Genomic DNA, 27,551 nt, shown 5'->3' on the forward strand with positions numbered 1-27,551 from the left:
AAAAGCACCGCGCGACATTTACACACACGTACTACCAGCTGGTAACAGCTGTGGCCACTGTGGCGCCTTGCCTCCTTTAGTTACGGTAGGACGGTAGTTACCGATAAGTTAACGAGTCTAAACAGCGTGAGCATCTTGTGAACTACACACACTCTCAGGAGAAAGGCGCACTGAAGGTATGTTTTTTGTCTTTTCAAGCGCTGATGCCACTAGTTACTGTGGACGAAGTTTGTGTGTAACGCCACTCGCATGCCTCTTCCAGTCCAATGTACTAGAGCGATGGATTTCTTGTGGCCTTTGTCCCTTTGTCATCGCTCCATGTGCTACTTGTGTTTTTCGCTATGGCGGCGGGAAAGGGGCTGTCAATTAGACTTGATGTGCTTGCGATTTGTCGTTTTTGAGTGCCCAGCGTTTGGTTCGAAACAATCGGGCCGTAATCCTCGGTCGCAGAACAACACGTGCAAGAATTAAGGGGACCCAGGATAGCCTGCTGTTGTGAGTGAGTTTGTGATTGCTTGGACGCTAGTGACAAGTTTGCGCCGGTATGCCGATTCCAACAGCTAGAATGATGCGTAGATTTGTCGGGGAAACCTTAATATGGGCGTCAAACGGGTATTTTTGAACCCATCGAAGCACCGGTCGGGATTGAATTTCTCTGTGCGATTAGCTTCCTTCTGCATCCTGCGAAATAAAGCAATCGCGAGTAGGAAACTCGATATACAGATCGGACTCGATCGCAATTGAAAGTGCACAGTCGTGGTCAGACCTTTGGCGCGAGGTGTAAAAACTACAAAGGCATGCAAGCGCTGGCTTGCTGAAATTTTCAGAGCGTTGAACTTTGCTTAGCAGTTAACGACGTGACAAGTTCATGCCATTCAGCGTCATACGTCTAACTCATACTCGCAAGAGCCTTTGACAGACGTTCTGTCTCCTAACCTAGCAGACAAATATTTTGCAATTGGCCCATGATGCCGAAGCTTTGGTATCGGTCAGCAGCTCTTTCCTAACTGAAGGTTCCGTGCAGGAGATTTTTTTTAAGCGGATTTTTGGCTGGCGGGGCTGCGTTGTCTTGTTTGTCTGTGTGTAAACCAAGTAACCAACGAAAAATCCTTGGTTAATCCTTTCGTGTGGTGTCGTTCTCCAACATGAGCCTTGCGCTTGGGCCCTGCGACACTGACCACGTTTCCAGCTGATACTCTGTTGATAATCTAATAAGCTGCCGGAACAATCGTACGTGACAATGCGGCCGTCTGATAATTTATCTCATAATTTATCGGAAGCACCACTTTTTTTAGTCATTCATTGTCTGACATACTGGCAAACTAAAGTGGTCCAACAGCGTCGGCGATTAGATTAAGAATAGCGAGGCATCAGCAGCTTACACGAGTGTACGTTGAATTATCGCTGTTGTCATGCATCCTGCAATGTGCATACAGCCGAACAACGTATTACCCAGCAGTGGTAATGCAACTGCTTTTGTGAGAGCAAAAGATGCAAAGAGGCTTCGTGTGCAAGTGTTCCCTTTAGCAGTCGTCCCCTCTGTACTCCCGTTGTCATTGCAAGTGTGCAAGATCTGTACACCTGAACAAATGGAAGAAATCACTGCAATAAAAATGTCACAGAAAACTGGCTGAATTTGCCTTTTGTCTTGCCTTCATCCGAGACAATGTGTGGGACGCGCAGCAGCAACAGACTTGGAAGGGCATTGATTGCACGTTGCAAGAAGTGTGTTGACCTGTGGTCCTTTTTCTTTTTTTTACTTTTTCAGGTGCACGTGCCACAACTCTGTCTGACCCTGCATTGGCTTGCTGAGCCAACAACAATTGACCAATGGTTTTCGAGGTACGTCAGAGGGAGGCAAAATGCCGCACAGATCTGAATGGTCTCAAAGTGTGAAATGTTGTGTATGTAGTACAGACACATGCCATTGTGACTTCTGGGGAATTTCATTTGGAAATTAGGAGTAGCGGCACCCTACTTACCTAAGAGTGGGGGGGGGGGTCAATGTCTGCCCCATACTTTTGCTAAATTGGACCTGTCCGTCATTGTTTAAAGAGCTTTGTTAAAGGGACCGACAACCAATTTTTATGGTGGCTATTTTCTTAAGCGCAACGGAAAGCTTACTGGTGAGAGTGCCTGATCACGGAATGCTAACGTGGAAAATGCCGTGAAACATTTGTAATCAGAATTTTTCTATCTGTGGCGAATATGAAGTTGTATAGACAAGTGACAACCTATGCTGCAAACAATGAGTGGGAGAGTGGTTCGTGTTTGAGTGCGGTGGTTTGCTGCACATGCGCGTACTCTGCGCACATGCGCCGTGGCTCGACATGTTCCACTGGCTATTGCGAAGGCAGCGCTGCTTCTCACTGTGCAACTCCTTTTACCTCATAAGCAGCGCAAAATAGAGCGGGGATATATAATTAATATACATACTCTTAACTTTCAGAACTAATTATGATGGCGCGCATGACAACGACAGACTATGTGACTACGTACAGCAAAGTGATCGACTCCATAATCCAGCCTCAAGGCTCTACTGCTAGGCTATGCGACATACCGTTTTTTACTGCTTTTAAACACGATTTAAAAATATAAATCCCACTCGCAACGCAGAAAGAATGCTGGAATCTGTCACTATATTTTACGGTCTTTTCATTTCTGCTAGGATCTAATCACACATTCTGGCCAGTTGTCAGTCCCTTTAAGAGACCACACAGGTTTTTGACGATAATGGCGGCCAAAGGGCCCTGATGCTGCATTCCAGGAAATGTTTAGTTCCCATTTTTACTCATAGAAAGCCAGGAACCAAAGGCAGACCAATGTAAGAAGTGTGTCATCACTTCATTTTAATTTTTTAAATATGATGAAGCACGATGCCTTTTGGACTCTACCAACGGGGAAAGGTCGGTGGGTTCTGCAATGAGGCTAACCCCCCTAATGGGGAACCCTGCACATGCCTGTGGACTCCTCTACTTTAGCGGGCCTCGTAGTTGTATTGCTGTTTTGGCACCTAACAGCCCAATACTTTTTTACCAGAAAGACGAGTCCAGCAAGCGGTTCATTTACAAGATTCCCAGCTGCTGGAGGAGTAACACTCTTGTAATTATGTTTATGTAAAAATATTTTGCAGGAATTTGGGGGGATAGGGGTGTGGTTACTTTCCTTGGTCTGCTTTAAGCTTGAAAAACTGCAGTGCAATAAAGTAGTACCTGGTAAGAAACATGCTACTAGTCAATATCTGATGTATCAAAGGCACAATTATCGTGCCAGAGCCGCCACGGTTCCCGCACGATAATTGTGCCTTTGATACATCAGATATTGACTAGAAGCTTATGTTTCTTACCCGGTACTACTTTATTGCACTGCGGTTTTTCAAGCTTATGGTGATCGACTGCTGACCCGCAGGTCGCGGGATTGAATCCTGGCCGCGGCGGCAGCATTTTCGATGGAGGTGAAAATGCTTGAGGCCCGTGTACTTAGATTTAGGTGCACATTAAAGAACACCAGACGGCCGAAATTTCCGGAGCCCTCCATTACAGAGTCTCTCATAATCGTATCGTGGTTTTGGGATGTTAAACCCCAACAATTACTAATTACCGTGCCAGATGCAGCATTTTAAATAAGTTTGACTGTACAGTTTTATGCCTCTAAGTTGGAAAATGCACAAGCCCAAGGGATGTGCTGGTGTTCAGCTCAAGTTTTCTTACTTTTGTGGAGCAGAGAGGCTTTCCTGTTTGGAAATTTTCACGTTTGTAAAAAAAGAGTTGTGCGAATATTTTATTTCTGAACTGGTACTAAACACTGCTTTCTCTTTCTTAGCTCTACTTTTGCTGTAACTATCTAATGGCATAAGCCTGTTAAACTCGAGCATGTTTAAATGGGTGTATCAAGATATTTATCGCAATTCGATGTTATTACATTTCACTACACGAGTTCTTTTCCTTTATGTATGCACATGTATACAATGTATGTATGTACTTGTGTTTACTAGTATTTTCTGAAATTACTTTCTTATTCTCTAGACTACCCTAAACATTTATTTTTCATTATGTATGCTTATGTTGCCTATAAATGTATGTGTGTGCTGCCTTGTGTATGGGCCCCCAGGCACCTTCAAGCTGCATTTCACTGCTTTTCGCCTAAGGTGACCCCCAACTATTATGCTGGAAATAAACTTGATTTATTGATTGAATAGTGAGGTAGACCGTTCTCACCCTTGCTCTTGCGCGAATTCCTCTGCAAAGTGTGCTTTGTTTGTTTCCCTTTGACGTAGCTGGAGGTGTGTGTGGACTCTGTGGCGTCGGCACTAACTGCTGCCGAGTCTGGGGCCACGCGACTGGAGCTGTGTGCTGGCCTGGCTGTTGGAGGACTCACTCCTAGCTTTGGTAAGCTGTGCGTGTATATGTCGATTTCCATGTGTATGAATGGGGGTCCTGGCTACCGTGTGCCAAGTTTTAAAAGCTTGGTGCACGTTAGCTCTTGAATATATTCCTTGGTAGTTTAGCGTCTGTGGCATATCCCTGGTAATCATGAGGGTGCTGGTTCGATTGATGACCGTGGTGGCCATGTTTCTGCGAAATTCAGAAGCTTCTGCATGTTTGGGGCCACGTCAAATAAGTCCCAGGTGGTCAAAACGAATCCAGAGGTGTGCTGCGGTATGTCTCGTAACCGTGTCTTGGTTTCAGCACACAAAACTAGAAAACTTGATTTCTAACCTCCATTCGGGGCGATGTTGAACACTGCACCCAACATTTTTTGTTCCATCGCTTGTTCCACAGTTCTAGACTTGTGACGATCTTCGACATTTTTCAGTGACATTTTTCAAACTGTTCATGGATGTAGCTGCCTTCATCACTACACCTTTTCTCGCTGCTGCGGGGCTTCTCGAGATTATGTTTTAGCTTCTCAACCATGTCAAAAAACAGCCTTTTGTCTAGCGCCTATTTGGGAAGCAGTCGATCTTATCCACAGAGTTGTTACCCTTTTTTGGGAGTGGGAAGGCAACTTACCTATGTGAATGAGTTCGTTATTCACTAGAAGGATGCTACAGCCAGAATTTCATCAGTCGCCGCATATGATACTGTCAACAAGCCTGAGTTCATCCCTGGTGCTTTTTAACACTAATGCCTAGCCGAGCACAGCTGGCCCATTGCATGAAAGGGCTGTCAATGATCTATTTCACATTTCAGTCAAGTACTCGGAACCTTATAGGCACGAAGCAACTGTTCACGTTGGACCACTGTGGTCACGCAGGCTTGTTCCAGACCATCCGGCAGCGAGTGCCCCTGCCAATCATGGTGCTGGTGCGGCCGAGGGCTGGTGACTTCTGCTACACGGCCGAGGAAGTCGAGGCCATGGTGACTGACATCACCCTGTTCCGCCAGAATGGCGCACACGGCTTTGTCATAGGGGCACTCACCAGGTGAGCGCTGCCTTCTTGTCTGCCTGATCATTGCCACGGCCTTAACCCTGAAATGCCCAGAGCCTGTTCTTTATCAAGAAAACTTCGAAGAAGTTGCTCACCTCCGTTTCTAGTCTTGGATAATATTTTTATGAAAGAAAAGCAGTGAAAAGTTATTTGATGTACAACATAATTAGTCTTGCAACTAATAATTTATAAACACTTTTTGAGGCATCTATTGCTGGAACTTCATTAGTAAATGTCGAAAGTACAGGTATCAGCTTAGTGGCAGTTTACAATGCTTAATTGCTTTGACGTATCGGAGTGTGTGTAGCTTGCACAATACACTGTGCATTACAGGGTTAACAAAGCCACTTCTACCGTGCTTTCTCGCATATAAAGCTGCCCTTGCATGTAACCCACACCACCAACTACAACCCCGCAGAATAATGTACAGTATAACCTCGTTACAACGGATCTGTTTACAACAGACATTCGGATATTACATACCAATTGCGGCGTTATGGCGACCTCCGTATTTTTTCCATTGATTGAGCTTCGTTTACAATGGATTTTGGTACAACAGACATTCGGATATAATTGACTAAAATGTCAGGCCAGCAAGGTGGTCAGGTCTCCTTTAGAGCGGACTTTTCTACCACGGACATACCAAATTCAATAACTTCCGACTTCAAACATCGCTTAACATACTTTCGAGACGGGAACAGCGCGCCGCGGATGTCGACGTACCGATTTAAGAACGAAGGCCGCCGATCTCCGGTCTGTCAATGATCAGCTATGCCTAGCTGTAGCGACAAAAAATCAGCGCGCAGCGTGCTTGGTGTTGCGTTTTGGGACGCTGACGCGCGAAATTGCTATCCACTGCCACCGCTTCTCCGAGCGGTCGCTGCGCGGTGAGCTTGGTCCGCTGCCGATGCGCAAAATTCCTATCCGTGGTTCTTAGGAGCCAGCGGGCGATGCGATTCGTGGCTTGCGACAAAGAAGGACATTGCGGCTTCTTTGTTTTCGCATGTTCGCTAGCGCGATGTTCTTGCCCGCAAAGTTCGGATTTGTCTTGTACATTGGCACCGTGAGCAGAGTTAGGCCTAGCCACGACATCGAGTAGAAAGCTCGGTTGCGATGTGCGTGGCCGCGGTGCCCGATGTTTCAAAGTACGTCATGCTCGATTGCGAGTACAGAGAGTTGTCCCGCGGTGGTCTTCGTCATAAGCTCAGCGAAGTGCTGATAAGAAGAACCTCTAACAGCGGATCCAATGAGTCAACGCTATTACAGTCGCACGTCTGCGATGTTCGCGACAAGTGCGGCGTGCTATCGTAATCTGATGATTGAGTTTCCGCTTGCAGCTGCCAAACTAAAGCGTTCTAACTTATCATCGACCTGTGAACACAGAACGAGTGCAAACGTGTCACTAAGTAGTGCAATTTTCGACAGCTACGACCTCGCGACACGCAAGCAGCAGACTACGATCCCGAAGCGAGCATCACGGCAGAAGCAGCCAATCGGAGGCCTTGAATTGAACTTCAAGCATGTGGTTTTTGTACGCTTGTTACTGAATAGAGAAGCTAGCTGAAACGGAGAACTTGAACACGGAGAAGTGATCTTTACGACGAGTCCAAAATGGTGGCGACCGGTTGCGCCGTTGCCAAGCTATAATTTTCAAAAACGCTGTTTTTTTTTTTTTTTTTGCTATTTCCGCAATTTTCGCCAAGTCGGCAGGCACAAAATAAAATTTTATAGCACTTCTACACAGTTTTCAGTGAAGATATTTTGAAATCAGATAGAAAATGGGCTACAGAAACTGAAAATGCGATTTTCCAAAAATCGCATTTTTTTTTTTTTTTTGGTCCCCCGTTAAAAAGAAGACCATGTTTGTGACTCGTAATTCTCTCCGGTTATAACAGACCCATTCAATGTTTACATAAAAGTCTGTTGTAAGAGTACTTGGATTTTACATACTCCCTTTACAACAGACCAAAATCCTCTTCACTATGAAGGTCTGTTGTAATGAGGTTATACTGTACCTGCAAATTTCAACCAGGCAAATCACTTTTACGCCTTAATTGAAATGATCCCACAAATCATGTTCAAAGACGGTAGAATCTTTACTTTCACTCGGTTTCAGTCACCAGTGTCATTCTCCTGTCCCCACCTACGGTCAATTTTGAGCTGTTGCTGTCGCTGCCATCTTCATTGCATTGCCGTGAAGCACCTTGGACACCAAAATTTGCTTATAATGTGCATCCCAACTTTAGCTTTGAAATTTCTGTACTTTACATTTGGGTTATGCAAAAGTAAATACAGTACATATGCCTCACTGTAACATAGCTTGTGATGGAGATAATCGGACGAGAGTATGTTCCGTATGATCAAACGTTAACTTTTTTTTCTAGGGAAGGCAATGTCGACATGCACACTTGCCAGCGGCTTCTTGGTAAGTGCAGGCCTTTTGCATACGTTCAAACTCTCCCGAATTTTTCTTTTAAGTTTAACAAGTTGTGCTTTTTCTTGTGCTTCATAAGTTTGTGTATATTTGTGTGCTGATTTCAAATATGCAATTATTTTTCTATTACGTATACTGTATTTACTCTAATTTAGGCCGCCCTCGATTATAGGCCGACCCCTGAAATTCGCAAGGCCAGGAAAACAAAAACTTAATCATTGTACTCGAATCTAAGCCGACCCCCCCCCCCACTTTCACTCATCGTTTTTCGAAAAAAATATCGGCTTAGATTCGAGTAAATACGATACTGAGTAGTTTTTAAAATACCAAATATTTCATGTGCCTTTTGGGGAGCAAGGTTTTTTCTAAACTGAGAGAGTTACAAAGTAAATCAGCACATCACAGTAACCTGGAATCAGAACTGAGTGCAGTACTTCAACAAAAATGGATGTTCTAAGCCCATTAGAACAAAAGTTACGGTATGTTGAACATTCGCGAAGGAAATCCCAGCTTGAAATTGACGCACTCATGAATGTTTAGCGTACTCTAACTTTTGTTCTCATGGGCTTAGAACATCCATTTTCGTTGCATTGCACTCAGTTCTGATTCCAGGTTGTTGTGATATGCTGATTTACTTTGTAACTCTCTCTGTTAAAAAAAAAAATCTTGCTCCCCAAAAGGCACATGAAATATTTTGTATTTTAGAAACTACTCATTACACTTAAAAAATAATTGCATATTTGAAATCAGCACACAATTATACAAAAACTCACCAAGTATCACCAAAATCGATCAAGAAATAAGAAAAAAAAATTTCAAGAGCAGCCCTTTAATGGAACCTGCAGGGACCAATTGAAAATATGTTCCATTTAATAGGAGTTCCCATTTATTGAGAGATGAACATGGTTACAGTATTTGGGTACGAAACCAATCATATTAAGGGGGCACCCTGCTTCGGAGACATATTTCTTGATTTTTGAGTACATTTTTATGAAACTTTCACAGCTTATGTATTTTTATGTCCTGATTTCAAATATGTATGCAATTCTTTTTCTAGTACACTATGCTGTTTTCAAGATATCAAATATTTATTGTATATTGTTGGGAGCAACATTTATTTATAACTTGTGAGAGTTATAAAGCAAATCAGCATATCACAATAAGCTGGAATGAATACTGTATGCAACAAAAGAAGAACGGATGTTCTAGGCTCGTTTGAACAAAAGTTATGGTTCGTTGAACACTTGGCAAGTGAGTGATGTCGAGCTTGGTCAAACTAGGATCAAGCTGGGAATGTTCACCATACCATATAACTTTTGTCCAAATGGGCCTAGAACATCCATTCTTGTTTTATTGCATATGTTATTCATTCGAGGTTATTATGATAGGCTGATTTGCTTGATAACTCTCACAGTTTAGAAATAAAGCCTGCTCCTAACAATACAAAAACTATTTAATAGTTTCAAAACTGCATATTGTATTAGAACAATAATTGCATTTTTGAAATCAGCACATAAAAATACATAAGCTGTGAAAGTTTCATAATGATATGCTCAAAAACAAGCAATATGTTTCAGAAGCAGGGTCTCCCCTTAAAGGGGCCCTGCAACACTTTTTGAGCAGGGTCAAAAAGCGCTGCCAGTCGGTAGTCGAGGCTCCCGAGAACACGCGAGCCAAATATTATAGCGAAGCGCGCGGAGTGGAATTTACAATAAATTCTCAAAGTCAGCTGAAAATCGCTCCCTCTTCTCTCGACAAATGATGTATTAGTCCGCAATATATGACGCGATTGTCGGCAGTTCCACCATTGGCTGATGTTTTAATCACGATAACACCCTCATTATTACCTTAGTTGTTAATTTTGAGTTCAATAAGTAGATAATATGTATGTTTATATTGTGTTATGCCGTTAAAACACCGAACAAACATTAATATTAGCACTTCCGGTCTCACCGACAGTTCGTCTGCTCGTAGTTGCGTGGTTGCGTTTTCTTCACCATGTGCAGTGCCGAAATCGTGAATATTTCTGTGCTTTTGACCATTGCCGGTTGCCGTTGAGAGTGGCAGCCGTTCGAGTGTTGCCTCGTCAGCTGGAAACTGCATTGTCGGCACGTTCTCACGACCGACCGAGGCAGCGGTGCAGCATTTCTCCGATAACAATGCTGACGCCGGCTAGCTTAGGATACCTGTGTTCGCTGTATGGCGAGAGTCCCGTTCGCTGTCTGTTCAGTATGTCATCGAGCCGTACCTCGGCGTATCCTCCCCGTAGTCTCAGGTTCCCGAGAAACCACGACACAGCAACCAAGCAGACTCGCATTTTCCCGGTAGCTGCAGACAGCCGTGGGATGGGTCCGCGCCGGCCCGATGCCCCACGATCCTTTCTTCTAGTCTGTAGTTCTTTGTTGTCAGCCCGCACTCGCTGTGCGCCCGAATTCGAAGAGCAAACAGCATCGAAGTACCGCCACTGGGAGAAGGATGCACGCAGCTTTGCCGTGTTGAACACGATTCAAGCGCGAGCAGTGCGAAGAGGCGGTGTATCGGAGTGTGGGTCGAAACCCATCTCAGCTGTCATTCGTTCCAAACGCGCACGCAAGTTTGCGTCCATGGTTGGCAGAGCGATGAAAACACTACGGCAGTTCGAGGTGCACACCCAACATTACCAAACCGACTCGCAGTTTTCAAGCACGCGCGATACACGGTGCCATGGGCTCCGCCGCTCGACGACGACCGCGCGAGCCAACCGGAAGTGGCGCCACAGACCACGTGGTTGCGCCGAGACGCCAGAGAGAAAAAAATGAAAAAAATGCCGCCGGCGCTGACGTCGCCTCCTTGCACCTCCGCCCTCCCTCCCTCCCTTCACGCCGCGCGCAGCTTTCCGCGCGCTCGCTGCGTTGAGTTGAGAGAGAAAGTTGCGGAACGTGATCTCTGTAATTTGGTAACACCACTTAGACTTGACGGATTCGAAAAATTTTTGCGGCATATGACTCGTGAAGAGTCATACGTCAATAATGAGACTATTCCAATGTAACTCAGAAAGGTGTTGCAGGGCCCCTTTAAAGTTGTGTCATTTAAGCAGCAATTCTGTTTGAGAGATTTCAGTTTGCTGAGTCTACTGCATAAAGATGTTCTTAGCAGTTCCTTTCTAAGCTTCTTTATAAAAGGCAAGAGAACACAAAAGTTTTCTTCCGAGGGCATGCTTGTCAGCAGGTTTGATGCTTATGCTTTCCATAATTGCTCTCATTGAAAAACATTATCATGAGCATTTTAAACATTTCTGCATACAGGAGACACCCATTAAGAGGAACTCAGAGGGACCGTAAAATTTTGTTTGTATTATCAGAAGTTAATGTTATCGAAGGTGCCCCTGAAAAAGCAAGCTGCTTGAGATTGTCTGCCTGATGGGGCTCATGAGCAACTACTTCTTCAAGCACACTGCCCACTACACAAATACACTACGCTTGATTTTTCTAAAGTTTCTGGACGTCAGCAGTCTGGTACTCATTATTATACAGCACACGCACCTGTGTGTAATTAAAGGACGAAATGTGTTGTGTCCTGTGACAGCTGGTGGCCCCTTCCCAATCTTGGGACGCTCTCCCACCTGACACCAGTGTACTGTGGAAAAAGTGATTGGCATCCAATAGATCAAGGCTAGCCCATCCAATTTTTTTTCTCCCTCATTCAGCATGCCATTGCTGGCACGTGCAGTTTGGTCATTTTTTTTAGGCAGGCAGTTAGCTTTTCTTTGCGATTGTTAATGACAAAAACACGAATGTTCAGCTAGAAGCAACGAAGGCAACAGATATTTTTATGCATGGACAAGCAAAAAGAAAAGTTCGAATTAATCAAATTTGTGCAGTAGAGCAGTTTGAATTAAGCGGCTATGAAATAAATTGAATAGATAGCTGGCCAAACAGAAATTTAGGATTTGTTTGAATTAGCTGAAAGTTTTAATTATTGAGAGTCTATTGTGTATAAGGTTTGAGTGTAGTTGGTTGTAATCCCGCATTACCATTTTTGCAGCTGCTGCTGGTCCCCAGGCAGATACAACCTTCCACAGAGGTGAGAATTGGCTGCATTGGCTCTGGAACACCTTGCCTCTAAGAGCTTGCACTACAACATTTTCTTCTAAACTGGGGACACACTGGAGCGAATGGCAACGAATGTAATGCTGCAGCGAGTTTCCATAAGGGCCTAATGATAGGGATTCAAAAAAGAGCATGACATTTGTTTTCATTGATCCTCGTTTGCATGTTTCCATCCTATTGGGCAGTGATTCCACTCCTGCGCCAACTGCGCCAAAGTGCGCCAAATTGTATTTACTGCGCCATCCTGATAATATCCACGAAATTTGCGCCAAACTGCGCCAAAGTCTCGGGTTTCGGGGCGTCTATCACCGGCAATCGCACCGCCGGCGCGTCAGAACATGTGTAGCTCGATCTTGGGGCTGCCAATAAAGTCGCAATCTTGGACGAAGAATTATTCCGCTGAATAAATAGCGCTCGCGCGTGCGTTCCGAGTAAGCTACGATGCCATGCACGGTGCCGACGCAGCTTCTGTTCTGCAAGTCGGCTCGACAGCAAAACGTGCTCTCCGCAGAGGCTCGTGACGTCTAGGCCTATCGGTAGCGAGAAAGTGCGACGGCGATTCATCGGCGGACGCCGTCTCTTCCAGAAACGCTGCTGATAGCTCGTTTCAAGCGTCGCACGGCACGTAAGGAAAGCAATGTTCAGTAATAACTACATGAGTGCCGCTAAAATGTCTGTCACTTCTGTTTCCGGACATCGCGGAATGAAATCTGGGATCGCTCGCAGTAGATATGTGGGACAATATCGAATTTTCCTTGCTTCGCGTTTATGGAAGGGCACGCGAACTGGAAACGCGTTGACACTTTTCCTCAGATATACTTTATCCATGGATCTTCATCCAGAACAGCTTTTTCGTAATTCCTTCCGCCAGCACGTCCGAGTTTGTAATCACTCTGCGGTAAATACCCCCTAAAAGGCCCTGCCCTTTCGAGCTCACGTGCTAGGGTTCCAATTCGAATTTTTTGCTTGCTTTTTAAAAAATGTCATCGCATTAGTAACATCATGTATCCTGGTCGGAGCAGCAGCAAATGCGCAGCTGTCAGTAGCGGGCCCGTCGCTGACGGCCCAGAGTGAAGCGGCTACGCCATGTTACACGTCCGCCCCTCGTTTTCGGGGGTCAATAGTTAACGGTAAAAAAAAACTCAGTTTCGCTTAAGAGCGAAGCAATGAATGAGATACCAAAAAATGTATTGTGAAACGAAGTAAGACTAGCAGCTAACTCTTTTGGATCCGATCTCGCGTAACTCAACAAAACGCTGGTTTAAGGGAATATGGCCCCTCCAGGAACCGAAGCGTTTTCTTTCTCTGAGTTCTCTAAACGCCAAGTAAGCGTTGAGAGCACAGCAAGTTTACGAGCCGTCTCCTGATGCCTCGAGATAGCGCGCGCGCAAGCGACTGCGCCCTTCGAACGATGCGGTCCCCCCCCCCTTCCGCTCCCCTGGCGTACCTTCATGCTCCTTACGAAAGACGGGCGGGGCGTTTCCTCTCTGTTTGATGAGCAATCGACGGCAGGCCCGCACGTGGGAAGATGTTATCTCATGCGCTGTCCGTGCGACGGAGACAGAAGGCCGACTAGTTTAATCTCCGCTTCAGCCGCGTTCATCGCCAGCGCTCGCGAGCTTTTACCCGCGGCTAGAATGCACGTGGTGATGTTATTAATTTGGACTTTATACGGAAAATTACGGCAACGGCGACGGCAAAAATCCGCCGAGACTGTCCATATAACTGCTATCGCAAGGGTCAATGTACGGGGCAGATTTTGTGCACCCCCTCTCTTAGGTGATTAGGGGGGGGCGCCCCCCCCTGCCCCCCCCCCTTGTGCGCACGCCTATGCTCCTGAGATGATTTTTTTTTTCATGAGATTTGCAATGAATCGAAATATTTCTAACCTTCACAAGAGCCCCATAATAATACTCAGGTGCTTGAATGTTTATACAATATGCTTCTGTATTGCACTCCAGGATGTAAAATTCACTGCTCCAAAGTGCTCCCAGATGCAAAATTATCTGCTCCAAAGTGCTCCAACATGAAAATTTTGCTGTTCCAAAGTGCTCCAAAACGGAAATTTTGCTGCTCCAAAAATTGCTCCAAATCAGAAGTCCTCGGTAGCATCACTGTATTGGGGCACCACCCATGGCAATGCCCTGCCTACTGCTCCCAGTTTATTGGTAACCATTTGATGTTTGCATCAAAGATGGACAACTATGTCGATCTAGCGGAAAACATATCGAGCCAATGCCAGCTTGCGAAGGCGTTGATCAAGCAAACAGCAAACTCTAGATAATGTGCTGCCATCTGTGAGGCATTGTGAGACTCTTCATGGCCTCCGAGATGGCGAGCGTGTGGTGTATATCTTGGAGGCCATGCGACTCTTGCTTTAGATCAAAAACCTGTACCATTCGCGCGCGCACGCGCGTGAGTGTCTGTGTGCGTGTGTGTAACAATACACATTAATAAGTATGCACTTAGTGGTTGAAGTGCGCACTAGGGGCCGGATTTCGCTATCGCGTTCAACTCTTAAAGGCGAAGCTTAAGGGTCCCCCAATTTTTTTCTGCCATGATTATACACTCAAACCTCATTACAGTCGAACCCACTTATAACGATCCCACGTATAACGATCTATCGGTTATAACGACCATATTTGGGTGCACCTACGATTTTCCAATGCTAACCATTGAAGCTGCGTCCACATATAGCGAACATTTTTCAAAGCCTCTTACTTTTACAACGAACACTTCAGACAGGGTCGCGGTAAAAATATAGCGCATACGAAGCGAAAAAATGTTAAAAGAGGTCCTCTAAAGCATTAGAGGGGCGCGTGCCCCACTCAAGTTTACTTGCGACAAAGATATATACCTGATCGGCGAGCACCACACACAGATTTCGGACGCTGCGAGCGAGGTCGCTCACTTTCCAGCCTTTTCTTCAGTGGCAGAATGGCAGTGAGGAAAAAAAGAAAGGAGGCAGCATGAAGTCTTGCGGTCAGCTTTCGCACGGTAACCTTTCCTGACGCCGTTCTCTGCAGCTACGACCGCCTACGATGAACCAAACAATGCCTTGGAACGCAAGAAGGCATAAATGCAAGAAGTGATAACTGTGATAACTTTCCATCGCATAAAGGTTCACTGCGTCCCTAAACTCGTCGACGCCACAAATAGCCACAATGTGCCACAAAAGGTCGTCCGTCTTTTCGGTAACAGCAGAGACCGATTTTCCGCGCGATTGCGGCGATGCCTTCGCGGATAAGCATCAGAAAAGAGCGAAGGCGAGGTGGCGGCCATCAATGAACGTGCAGTTATAACTTGCAGCCGACAACCTTATATCACAGTCATCTGTAGATATCTGTTCGGCTGCGCATGTGGCGTACGCTGTACACTTGACGGCGGTACGAGCGCGCCATGCTGCCGTTCACAAGTTCGCCGCCGCTGCGTTGTGCGAGGCCGCCCTAAAGTGCTCCTCGCTTTGTAGAAACGAAAGTAGCTCGCTGTTGTTGAGCGGCGCTGGCACCGAGAAGCGTCGATGCACTGACAGCGAGTGTATACTGCGTGTTTGGCTAGGTGACAACTCAAGGTGCGCGTTGCTTCCAAAATGCTTGTTTTCGCTGCGTTGAACAAACAGGCTACTCGCCGCACCCGTGCACAGTCCGGAGTGGAGCAGGCACGAAGAACGTACAAACGCTCGCATACGGCATACAGCAAGCGGCCCGGCAGTGACTCTGCGAGCCGAGTAGGCAACGCGCTGCACGCAACTAGCCAGGCATGATCGGCTCCACGTGGCAGTACCGCGCTTCGGTGAAACGGTGTCAGTTCATTGCAAAGGCGGGTAATTCACTCGTGAGCACGTAGTGGGTGTCGCTTCATGACGCGAAAAGGCTTAGCTTGTAACCGGACGGGTTGGGTGCACTTTAATAAACATGCACAGAAAAAAAAACGGCTTGGCCGCTAAGCACACGTTTTTAAAGGCGAGTCCATATACAACGGACTACTGATATAGCGACCACTTTTCACGACACTTTCGAGTTCGTTATAAGCGGGTTCGACTGTATAACAGTCACATCTGCCACAAAAATAACTTCGTTATATCCGAAAATTTGTCATAACCGTTTATTTGTAACCCTGTAGCTATGACAAGACTATTCTTCATTTACTTCATTATAACCGATAATTCGTTATATACGTGTTCGTTATATCGAGGCTTGAGTGTATTGCAGTGCTTTATCTTGAAAACTGCTGACAGTAGTAAATGATTGAGCAGGTGTGACTGCCACATTTGCCTCTGTGATACAGTCTGCCCTCTTTTTTTCTTTTTTTTTTGCATTAAAGGGCCCCGAAACCACCGAGAGGTTGAAATTTAGGCGTGGTGTTGCAGTTGTGCACGAGTCTGCAGCGAGCACGTGGCCATAAGAATGTTTTGAAACGGTGATGCCGTAATAGTGGAGTTAGATGCGTTGATGATTGAAATTCAGCCCTTGCTCGTTTCGCTCTTTCCTTTCCTACGCTCCGTTCGTTGGCTCATCTCTCGTCCTGGCCGAGTGTTCCTTGCTGTGTGAGGATGTTAAGCAGAGGACATGCGTACCTGCAGGCAGATACAGTAGACTCTCAGTAAACGGAACTCCAAGGGACCAAAAAAACTTGTTCCATTTAACAGGAGTTCTCTTTACTGAGAGAGATGTAAAAAAGTGCCGATTTATTTGTGCACACTCTCTTAATACTATTTTATGGATCTCTAAACACTATGAGGTGAATGTAACTCATGGTTTTTTAGAAAGCAAGGAAACTACATGAGGTTTTTACATAGCATTCACAAGTTTATTAGGCAGCAATTAATAACTGTGGACTGAAAAAATGCATCAATTTTTTTTTTTGTTTCAGTCCTTGCGTCTTCAGAATCTTTTTCTCCATGTCACTTAGGCTTTGGAGAAACACTTCAGATTCTGGCTCCTTAAGAAAAAAATTCCTTAGGTACAGCACAGCAGACTGCCCCATGAAGTGTGGTAACTTCTGTGGCAGCTGCCTCTTCCGAGTCTTCTTCCAGCTCCTCCTCCTCCTCATCGGACACTTTGTCAACAATGCTTTGCACAGTGTAGTCGGGGCAAGTTGCAACGCCGCTGTCAACTTGCACGTATTCATCTAAGTCCAGTGTGATTTCTCTTAAAGCACACTGCTCAATTACCTCCTGCCTTTCAAGGGCATCTTCGCCGTCACATTCAAATTCCTCCAAGTCTGATGTCAGGTCACTTGAAGAAAATCCTGCATGCCTGAAGCAGTTTGCTATGCTAAGGGGAGTCAGCTGCCTCGAGGCATCGGCAATGAGGCGAATGCCGCCAAGAACGTCCATCTTGTACTCTTTATCCTGGCTCATGCACAAGAGCATCCTCTGCAAGAGACCCTTGCAGAAGCGTGACTTGAGGGCTTGGATAATTACCTGATCCATGGGCTCCAACAGTGCTGTGGTGTTAGCTGGGAGGAACTCCAACTGAATCGACTTCAGTCCTGTTTCAGTCCCATGTCCAGGGCAGTTGTCAACGAGGAAAAGGACTTTCCTATTTTGCCACGAAAATCGCGCATCCTCGGTGTGCAGCCATTTGCTGAAGAGGGCTTGGGTCATCCAAGCTTTCGAGTTTGACTCGTAAGTGACGGGCACAGTAGTGACGCCCTTGAAACAGCGAGGATGTTTTGATTTTCCTATCACAAGGAGCTTCAACATGTCGCTGTCTGACATGTTTGCTCCAACAAGAACAGTCAGTCTGTCTTTGCTCAGTTTTGCCATCTGTGCATAGTTCGCCTTTAAAAGCGATTGATTTTGATGGCAGGAGCTTTAAAAAAAAGTGCTGTTTCATCCACGTTGTATATGTCATCGTCCTTGAACTGCCGCATTATCTCCGGCAGCCGTCGCGCCCGCCAGTCACGACACGCAGTCGCATCAGCTGCTGCAGCTTCTCCCGCAATGGTGCGAAAAACGAGGCCATTTCTTTCTTTAAACCTTGTCAGTCAGCCTTCACTGTGCAAGAAGTCCTTCATCCCGAGCTGAAGAACAAACTCTTCTGCTTTGGCACTGATTAGTGGCCCGTTGATGGGAATGCTCTGGCTCCGGGTTCTCCTAAGCCACAAAACCAGACACTTCTCCAGTTCTTCGTGATCGCTGTGTCGCAGACACTTCCTTTGGGGCCCGAATCGTGAAGTTTCGAAGGCATCTCGTAGCTTGTCCTTGTCGTGCAAGATCCTCGTCAAGCTGCTTTTCGGGACGCCGTGCTTCATCACGAGCGCCGTGTTTGAGTATGAGCCGCTTTCGAAGTCGAGAATGATGTCCATCTTCTTTTCCAATGTCAGCGCATGGTGTGTCCGCTTCTGTATCGCCATTGAAACAACGCAGGTGAGGCTTCAACTTCGCGAGCGCGTACGAGCCACCGAAGTTGGAAGACACCAACGCGGCAATGAAGCACGATAGGCACCACGACGGCAGGAACAATGCGGCTGTAACATAGGCGACTCGAACAGAGACCGAACGACTTGATCAAGAACAGCAATGTTGCATTCGTTGCGCAGACTACCAACGAGGCTTACGAGGCTAGAAAAAAAAAAGGTACAGCTGGAACCAGAAAAGGCTGATGCTCGTGGCTATGGGTCTGCCAGAAGTTCTATTTTCGGTTCCGTTTACACGGTGAAGCGCGAATTTTAGTTCCGATTACTGAAAGCTTTTTTTACCACAAAACCAACCAACTTACGGGCAATTTCGTTTAAGCGATTTCCGTTTATCGAGATTCTACTGTAAATGTGTTCCTTCTCCTGCTGACATGACCAGATTGTCCTGATGACACCACAACCACCGCTGGTGATACTGAAAGGCCCAAAGAGGAGTACATGCTCGCAGCGTGTAGTGCTGCCATGTTTGGCACTGTTGATCGTGACAGTTTTCTGAACTCGATGCGCACATCTATACTTGAAATCTTAAAAGAGTACATTGGAGGTGGTTTAGGGGCCCTTTAAGGGGGGACACGGGTCTTTGGGACGAAAAAATCGCGAAAAAATCGAGTTTTGGAAAATGGCATTTTCGAAATCTAGAGGTCTTATTACACGACTACACAAAGTTTCTCAGTTCTTACATTAATATTTTAGCCGTAGCATAACTCTATTTCAACAATACTGGCAGAATTGCAGCCGAAGTTATTGCTAAAAAGGCCCTTTTTTCGCAAAACGCAGCGGCCGTTTCACGCGTCGTAGCGTGGCTATCTTGGTCTCGTTTGAAAGAGCTATTTTTCTTCTTCATTTTCCCGCCAACTCCTATTCTATGCTGCCATTGGCTTTCTCAAAAAAGCGCGCGAAAAAAGAGTCCCAGCGCAAGCCCTCATTCGTTGCCCAGCGCACGTGACCTGAGTTCGGCATACGATTGGCGGAATTCCTTTCTTGTCGTCTGCACAGCGCTCATCCGCGCTGTCGGCCATGCGCCATGTTTTCAGTGTGTGACCAACGCCGGTGTGGCTGAAGTGTAGAACGATGGCTCGGAAGAAGTCGCACACGAAAAAAGCATTTGGGGCGAAGAAAGTGCGACGCGCACTTATCGAGAACATCAGGAAGAGGAGTGTAACGCAGCCGAACGTCGAAAGCGTCGCGGCCGCCGCCTCTGCTGATGCCGCCGATACGGACCTAGGCCTAACAAGCCCGTCGTCGTGCGGAGGTGCCGATGGTCGCGTGCGTTGCGATACGAAGTTTCTGCAGCCCGCAGAATTGGAAGAGGGCAGAAAAAGAGCTCAAGATAAACTGCTGCAGCTGTCGTCCACCCCCGCGACGGAAAGGAAACGGGATCTGCTGACCGACAACGCCGATTCCGCATGTGAAACGCCTGACGCGAGTGTGTTTACAATTGTAAGCTTAGATTTGGTGAACACTCTGCTTGTGCATGCGAAATGTAAATTATGCAGTGCTGGTGACCTAGAAATCGTCAGAGACGATCGTGAATACGGCCTCGCCGTCAAGCTGCGTCTCGTGTGCACGAACTGCAGTGACGTGACGTGGACTTGGAGCTCGCCGCGCGTCCGTGGTGAACCGAAGGCAAACCCGTTCTGTGTGAATGTTCTCGCGGCTCGCGCCATGCAAGCTACAGGAAACCGACAAACAGCTTTTAATGATATATTCTCGCTGATGAACATTAGCCGTCGCGGCCTCCACACAAAGACGTGGCAAAGCTACCTCAAAGGTAAGCTGGTTCCCGCAGCGGATCGTGCGGCCAAAAATGTGACGAGCGAGTGCGCGCGCTCGGTTCGCGAGCTCTATCAAGATTTGTGCCTCAGCAACCCCGGAAACATCGCGGTGTCGTACGATGGGTCGTGGATGACTCGCGGACATTCCTCGCACATCGGCGTCGGCACCGTGATAGAACTGTTCACGGGGCTTTGTTTGGACTACGTTGTCCTGAGCAATTTCTGCGCGGGATGCGAGACGGGCCCAAAGGAAGGCGATCCGTCTTTGGAAAGCTGGAAGAAAGGCCACAAGTGTCAGAAGAACACTAACAAAAAGTCAGGAGAAATGGAAGTGGAGGCAGCTCTTATTTTATGGAAGCGGTCCCTCGAGCGGCACGGTCTTCGGTACACTACAGTACTTAGTGATGGAGACAGCCGTACGTATCTCGCACTCCAAGAGGAGAAAGTTTACGGTTACGTAGAAGTGGAAAAAGAGGACTGCGTGAACCACGTACAAAAACGTATGGGCACGGCACTACGCAACCTCGTCTCAAGAAGCAAAGCTTCTGGCCTTGAGAGCCTTGGCGGAAAAGGTCGGCTCACAGCTGACCTAATTACGCGGCTAAGCTCCTATTACGGATGGGCTCTAAAAACGCACAAAGGAGATGTGGATGCCATGCACAAGGCAGTGATGGCAACCTACCATCACATAACGTCTAACGACACTGCGTCAAACCATTCCTTCTGCCCAACAGGCCCCAATTCGTGGTGCCGCCAAAATGCCGCAGAGGCTAGGGGTGAGCCAGCACCAAAACACCCTCGCAACCTGCCTCCTCATGTTTGTCAGGCTTTGTTGCCTATATACGAACGCCTGAGCAACAGAAAATTGCTTGAGAGGTGCCTCCGAGGGAAGACTCAAAACGGCAATGAGAGCCTCCACTCGGTCATATGGTCGCTTGCACCAAAGGAGCGCCATGCCTCCCTTTTTACCGTAAAAGCAGCTGTGGCGGAGGCAGTGCTAAGGTTTAATGCAGGAAATGTGAGAGCAACTGCATCAATACTAAAGGAGCTGAGCCTAAGCCCCAGCACACTGTGCAGAAATCGTATGGCTGAAAAAGATCAGCGGCGCCTGGAAGCTTCAACTCGAAAGCGTGCATCAGCAGAAAATATGCACCGAGCCCTGAAAAAACGCCACACAGGCAACAGTGTGCAGACAGACTATGTGCCAGGGGGCTACTGATCATTTACAACTGGTAAATTGTAAATATTTTATGATATTCTGGAATAAATTGAGCTGTTTACGTTTTTCGCGATTTTCTCAGAACAAGCTTTTTACTCCTTTTTCTTGTTTGGTACAGTGATATCTAAATTCCTAGGACAGCTACAGCTGTAATTTTTTTTATATGTGATGCTTAATGCCTAAAGCTTGAACTGCTGCAAGCAGATTATTTGTTTTCTCTCTCTATAATTTTTTATTTGCTTTTGTTCAAGTTCATTAGTGGCTGTGACATAAACATCTAAGCTTTGATGAGCTCCTAAATTGCTAATTGTTGTTGGATTTGAAAACTGCTTGCAGCAGTTCAATCCTTATGTATTCTACTTTGCATTCATGCACTAAATTTAACTTTCTGCTCAGTAGATTTTTATCTATTGTCTCACCAATTATTAGTAATTAATATCTAATTATTTCGGTAACTAATTGAGTCACAGAAAAAATCACTGCATTTTTGAAATCAGCACAACAAAATACATATACCTGTGCTTTTAAATTGAATTTGGTTCATAAATAAAAAAAATAGCTTCAGGTACCATGTCCCCCCTTAAGGTATGTAGTGTGATCTGGCATGTCCAACCAGCAGTTCCTCGGGAACAGACTGACCGTTGTTGCTCGCCTGTGCAGCGTTTGATGTGGCTCGGGATCCCCAGACTGCCCTGGAACAGGTGATTGAGCTCGGGTTTCGACGTCTACTGACCAGTGGCCAAGCTGCAAGCGTGGAGCACGGCTTGGAGCTGCTTGCTAGGCTTGCTAACCAGGTGCGTACATTAGCAGCTACTAGTTGCGTGACTTGCCAGTCAGCTAGTAAGAACATTCCTTACTAGTATGAGATGAAATTTCGGCTAGGTTAATGAACTTGCATACTGGAATAGCCCGAATGAATGGCACAGTTAGAAGAAAGAAGGAAACGGCAAGTTGCTTCAAGTAGCAATTGCAAGAGTGATTTCATACCACGCAGTTGCCGACCGATTCTCGGAACGCTGCCAATTCAGACATGCCTGTCAGATGTCGTGTTTTATCGGACAAAATCCGGTCATCTCGGTCACTGGCCCTATAGACCTAATGTACCAGGAATATCAAATTTTGGATGAAATACAGCACGCTGTGCATTAATTTGGACTCCAGCTCCGCGACTGGATGCTCATGTGGCGGCAGACTCTGTAGAAATATGAGCATTTTATGTTTGATATGTTGCCTGCACTGCTTCAAAGCCGAAACCACTGAAGTAGTCTGTCTATACGTACTAGCGGTAAGGCCTTGGAACAAACCAAACGACTAACTCATAAAAGTTGAATTTTTGTCATGCAATTTCAATGACAGCGTATCGCCTGCTCTCTACAACGTGCTCACTAATGCTAACATTTTCTCCTAACATTGCACATTATTTATGTAGGTGTTGTGTCGTGTAATTGAAGCCTGTTACTTTTTATTTCCCGCCTCCTTTCAGGCCAAGGGCCGGATACAGCTGATGCCAGGTGAGTGCTATACTCTAAATACTGTAACATCAAAGGGACCCCCACCAGACTGGTATTTTCACAACTCGCCTAAGCAAATGTGGAGCTTAAGTCGTGGTTGAGATAACGCGACTGGCATGCATCAGGGTACCATGTCTGCTCATCCGGCTTTTGCAGCCCACTGTAGATTCCCTTTTCGCTGTGTATTACTACCTATGCGATCAGCTGTCACTTTATTTCAGCACACTGCTATGTGCGTGGGGTCTCTCATTGGTTCAAACCCTGTTTTACACGAACCAATTTCCAATCCCCTCAGAGATTCCATTGGATGTCAATCCCTCGCCCATTTTTCTGGCTATCTGCCATTTGCCTGCTGAATCTGAATCATTGGTCATTAACTCGTATACTTGACTGTGTTTACGTTCGTCATCCACAGGAGGAGGAGTCAGCGAATCCAATCTGGCCCACCTACTGCACGCGACTGGAGTCCGGTCCGTACATGCCTCCGCGAGCGAGCCCGTCCCCACCGCAACACCGTCCGCCCTGTCGTTTGGAGATCAGCGGGTTTGCAGCGCCGCTCGCGTGCGCTCCCTTCTGGCCATCGTCTACGCACAGGGTCACCTGTAGACGAGCCACTTGGAGCCGACGTGGCCACCAAAGAGGTTGTCTTTCAAGGCTCGTGCAGTGGTCGTAGGCTATGCGTGCCCGATGCTTTGGAACGCAGTTTCCTGCAGACTGCAGTCGTCGAACCTGTATGTCATTGTGGGCAGCATGTATGGATTTCCACTGGCTCGAGCAACATCTTTATGGAGACTCCATTTTGTTCATTGAATCGAGATATCGAGATTGTGAAGTGAAACCTTGTTTAGGTTTGCAGGGTCTTGAGGATATGTCTGAATTATTTGATGGACCAAGATAACAGCAAAGGCTTGCCACGCTGGTATGCTTTTACCGGACAAATTTCTCGTCTTTGTTTGTTGTTTATACTAAATGTGCACAAGAACTGCCACTGTTGTTGTAATCGCATGGAAGCAAATAAGTGTTCACATGGCGGCGGGAGAAGCTTTCGTAAAGTGAGCAGCAGAAACGCTACGGGAGTCTCGCAACTTTCTTTGCAGCGTGACATGCGCAACTCGTTCGCGAGTTGCTTGTTGACCGAGTTGACGGGCTTTGGATAATGTATTGTCGTTGTAGCGAAGTTGAGAAACAGCTTGCAAGTCTCCAGCCATCTCATATTCAAACGGTTCCTGCTATATATGTTGAATTGTGTGCCTCTTACGAGTTTGAAAAGAAAAAAAAAAAGACGAAACTTCTCGCCTTCGGCTGCAACGATACGGCGACTTTGGAGACCTGATAGCCGCATGAGCAACACAGGGTTGTACAGAGCGTGAAAGGCACGTAAAAAAAAAAAAAAAGAAAACGCTAAGCATTCCCGCCATGGTTCACACAGCTACTTCCCAACTGTGGCGTTAAATCTTTTGCCCACTGTATCAGTGAAAATGCGAGTATACAGATTTTGGTCCAGCGCAGTTCCTCGACAGCTTGTCAAGCAATGGAAGTTTTCTTATTCCTAAGATGGGTGCAGTGAGAATTAATGAGCGTTTGATGTAAACTGATGTAATGCATGTTTGCCTGGACTGGATGGCAAATCGTTTGTTACCTAATTATATAATGAGGTTCTACACTGTAATTTGCTTGTTTTATTAATTAATTTACAGTTTTAGTGATTTTTTACACCTATTAAATTCAACCAGACCTCTCAGCCTAACAATATCGGGCCTTTTTTTTTTTTTTTTGATATAATAGTGCTGGACAAGGACCCCCTTTTCAGTTTCTGGCAAACGAAAGGAACGTTGAGCTAGAAACGTGGCTGCGTTTCTCTGTAGCAAATAACCAATAAGCACTATTATGGCAATCACTTGTGACTTGCCACCTTCATGAATCCAAATTTGATGTTCAGGGCATCCTCTAAGTATAGCGATGCAAACGGAATACTGTGTTACACCATTACATGTACACAACAAGCACTGCCGAAACACTAGTTTGGTTTACGTAAGTGTTTGGTCAACTTCAAGCTTGTCAGCGAATCGCGTTTGTCTTATTGCCAGTATGTTTTATTGCGATAGCAATTATATGGACAATCTCGGCGGGTTTTTGCCGTCACCGTCATGTCCTTCCAGTAGGAAGTCCAAATTGATAAGATCCCCCGCGTATTGTAACTGTAGCTCTATAATCTAACGATGCATGCTATGGCTTTTAAAAGCCAGCAAGCACGTAAGCAAGTCATAACTGCAGTGGGTCATAAGCCTGTAATGGTATATCGGCTTATTTATGTGCAAAAGCTGAAATCTGGCAAACCAGGTGGCTGCGCTGTTCCTTCCTTTTTTTCTTGTCCATCCTGGCTTGGCCGTGCTACTTACCAGCTCATCACTTGTTGCGCACCGAGCTGGAAAAGCATGCTCAAATTCTGTTGTTCCGTGCCAAATTGTACAGTATCAATATTCAGAGCGCAGCATGCTATGTTGATAGTGTATACACTTAGAATACTTTTGCGTTGTGGTTTTGAGAGGCAGTTTTCCCAATTATGTACTGAAGAGAGGCAAAGCAGTGGTAGTGGAAGCAGAGCTTTTGAAGGCAACATGCGCAGAGGAAGGAATGAAACTAGGGTGTGCCATCACAAATCGATGCCTTTTCCGATGCCAATGCCATTCGTGCTTGCTCATTGGCCAGACTGACCGTCGGTGTGACCAATGAGCAATCGCGAAAAGTGTAGCATCGGAAAATGCATCGCTGCGCGATAACACCCCAGGATCCCTGGGAGCGTTGCGCATGACTGACTAGATCCAACAGATAAGCCCAATACACAATCGTAGCAGAACCCGAGGCAAGTCTTATTGCTGACGCTTTGCGGAGCAGACCTATGGCAAAGCAGCTAGACAGTCTTGGCCAGTACACTGAGATCATGCATTGAGCTGAGATTGCAAGGGAAAAAAGATGGCAGGAATAACTTTGCAATGAGCTTGCCAGCCAACTTTACGCTCCCGCCTAGTTAACTTACTGCGTCCATTGCCAAATGATCCCATTTCAAAGCGACGCTACTCTGCTGCCAGCAGCTGGGTGGGATGTGGGCACATTGTTCTTCGTATTTCGTTTGCAGAGGTTTTGTTGATGCCACTCTTTACTGTGTGCTATTTTGTATGTGTATATATGTGTGCTGTATGTGGTATTTTCGACTGCCAACTACTACTACTACATTGCTATCCCAATGGTTTTGTTGGTTGTAAAAACTGCAGTGTAGCAGAAAAGCACAGGTTTTTAAAAATGTGCAAACCAATTGCAGCAACTCCAAGAGATGCACATTACAGTATTCTCTTGGGGGCTTTTTACGAGGATGTACTATGGTACGCGAAGTGATTTAACCTGCCAAAGTATACCTGCAGTATGTGTGTTCAATAAAGTTTTGCTCACCTTGCAATTTCGCAGCTCGAGTGTCACTTTTCTTTCATCATTGACTGGATACATCTCTCTTTAGGGCTTCAGATTGGTCGAAGTATATTCAGCTTTCACACGCACGCGGAATCTAGCAGAAAGCCTGTTGAAGACATTTTCCATAGATCCCTGTTCCTAACACCATCCTCGAAGAATAAATATATGAACGTGTGTGGGACCACAGCCTGAAGGCTCTTCATGAGCTATGCGCACATTGCGATAGCTCAGTGTTGGCTGCTGTGCGCCATCGTATCACGTAGCGTGACTCTACGCATGACACTTCAGTGAGCGTGGGAATGATGGACAGCGCTTGGATTTGGCTAAGCTTCATACTTTCGGTTCCGTATGGCCTGCAGCCACTTTGTCGCAAGGCAAAGTTCAGCAAAAGTTCAGCAGGCCCACTTCACCACCCTGACCCTTCTAGCCTCATCAATCCAGATTGGTCCTGTGAGGTGCACAATGAGCCCTCCGAAACACAAGCCAAAGTGCAACAATAAACATAGCCACAAGTGCGTTTGAAGATGCAACCACGAAGACTAGGCAAATTCATGTACTATCATCATCCCATGGTGGCCTGAACGATCGCAGTGCCACAGTTCCCTCTGGTAAACATGGTAGGGAACTATGCGCATGGCTTCGTACCACCGCCGTACAATTTGACTGAAAGGCAAAGTTCTGTATGACGAGGGAATAAGCATATCGCCATTTTGCCAGTGTTGGTGGTTGGCCCGTGTCACTGGGAGCCAGTAACCTATGCCGCGCCAGCTTGCGGCTCGCACTGTTTTGCCAGCTTCACTACTGCCAGAGCCAGGTGTCAACAGTGCCGTGCCATTCTACCATTGACATCAATATGTGGTGTTTCTGCTCGGCTCACATTACTCCGAGTTGTTGAGGTGCACACAGCTCTCACATACAACCTCACCTATTCATTTATTCATCCATGCATTCTGGTGGAATGAGTTTCAGATGAGGCATTTCACATTCTTGAGGCACTGTGATGGTCCTCTTTTCGATAAGTGGGCACAGGCAAAGCACCTGTAGACACAGGTAGTACGCTTCACTGCACAGAAGTTCTCGCTGCCATGGGTATTCCCACAACACAGCCATACTACATGTATGGCTGTGTGTGGCGAAGATCACTGCAGCAGCTCGCTCATTACAGGAGGGCAAATAAAGGCCCCGTGCTAGCTGTCCATATTTTT

The 27,551-nt window shown here is 46.3% G+C and overlaps 1 protein-coding gene across 1 annotated transcript; it reads left to right on the forward strand.

Annotated features, from left to right (window-relative positions):
* The first annotated feature begins 281 nt into the window (after nucleotides 1-281).
* LOC119374588 (copper homeostasis protein cutC homolog) lies at nucleotides 282-26,335 on the forward strand. Its single transcript, XM_037644751.2, has 9 exons — nucleotides 282-495; nucleotides 1,769-1,842; nucleotides 4,277-4,388; nucleotides 5,257-5,425; nucleotides 7,816-7,856; nucleotides 11,889-11,927; nucleotides 22,031-22,164; nucleotides 22,854-22,881; nucleotides 23,297-26,335. Exons 2-9 carry the CDS (start codon nucleotides 1,831-1,833, stop codon nucleotides 23,485-23,487), a joined length of 726 nt encoding a protein of 241 aa, XP_037500679.1. The 5' UTR covers nucleotides 282-495; nucleotides 1,769-1,830; the 3' UTR covers nucleotides 23,488-26,335.
* Nucleotides 26,336-27,551: the final 1,216 nt, after the last annotated feature.

The sequence above is a fragment of the Rhipicephalus sanguineus genome, chromosome 11, assembly GCF_013339695.2.
Source record: "Rhipicephalus sanguineus isolate Rsan-2018 chromosome 11, BIME_Rsan_1.4, whole genome shotgun sequence".
Lineage (NCBI taxonomy): Eukaryota > Metazoa > Arthropoda > Arachnida > Ixodida > Ixodidae > Rhipicephalus > Rhipicephalus sanguineus.

Bases quoted from the DNA above. Each gene is read 5' to 3' on its own strand.
- LOC119374588 (XM_037644751.2), top strand. The intron at 4,389-5,256 runs GTAAGCTGTGCG...GTGGTCACGCAG, and splicing joins AGGACTCACTCCTAGCTTTG to GCTTGTTCCAGACCATCCGG. The intron at 22,882-23,296 runs GTGAGTGCTATA...CGTCATCCACAG, and splicing joins CCGGATACAGCTGATGCCAG to GAGGAGGAGTCAGCGAATCC.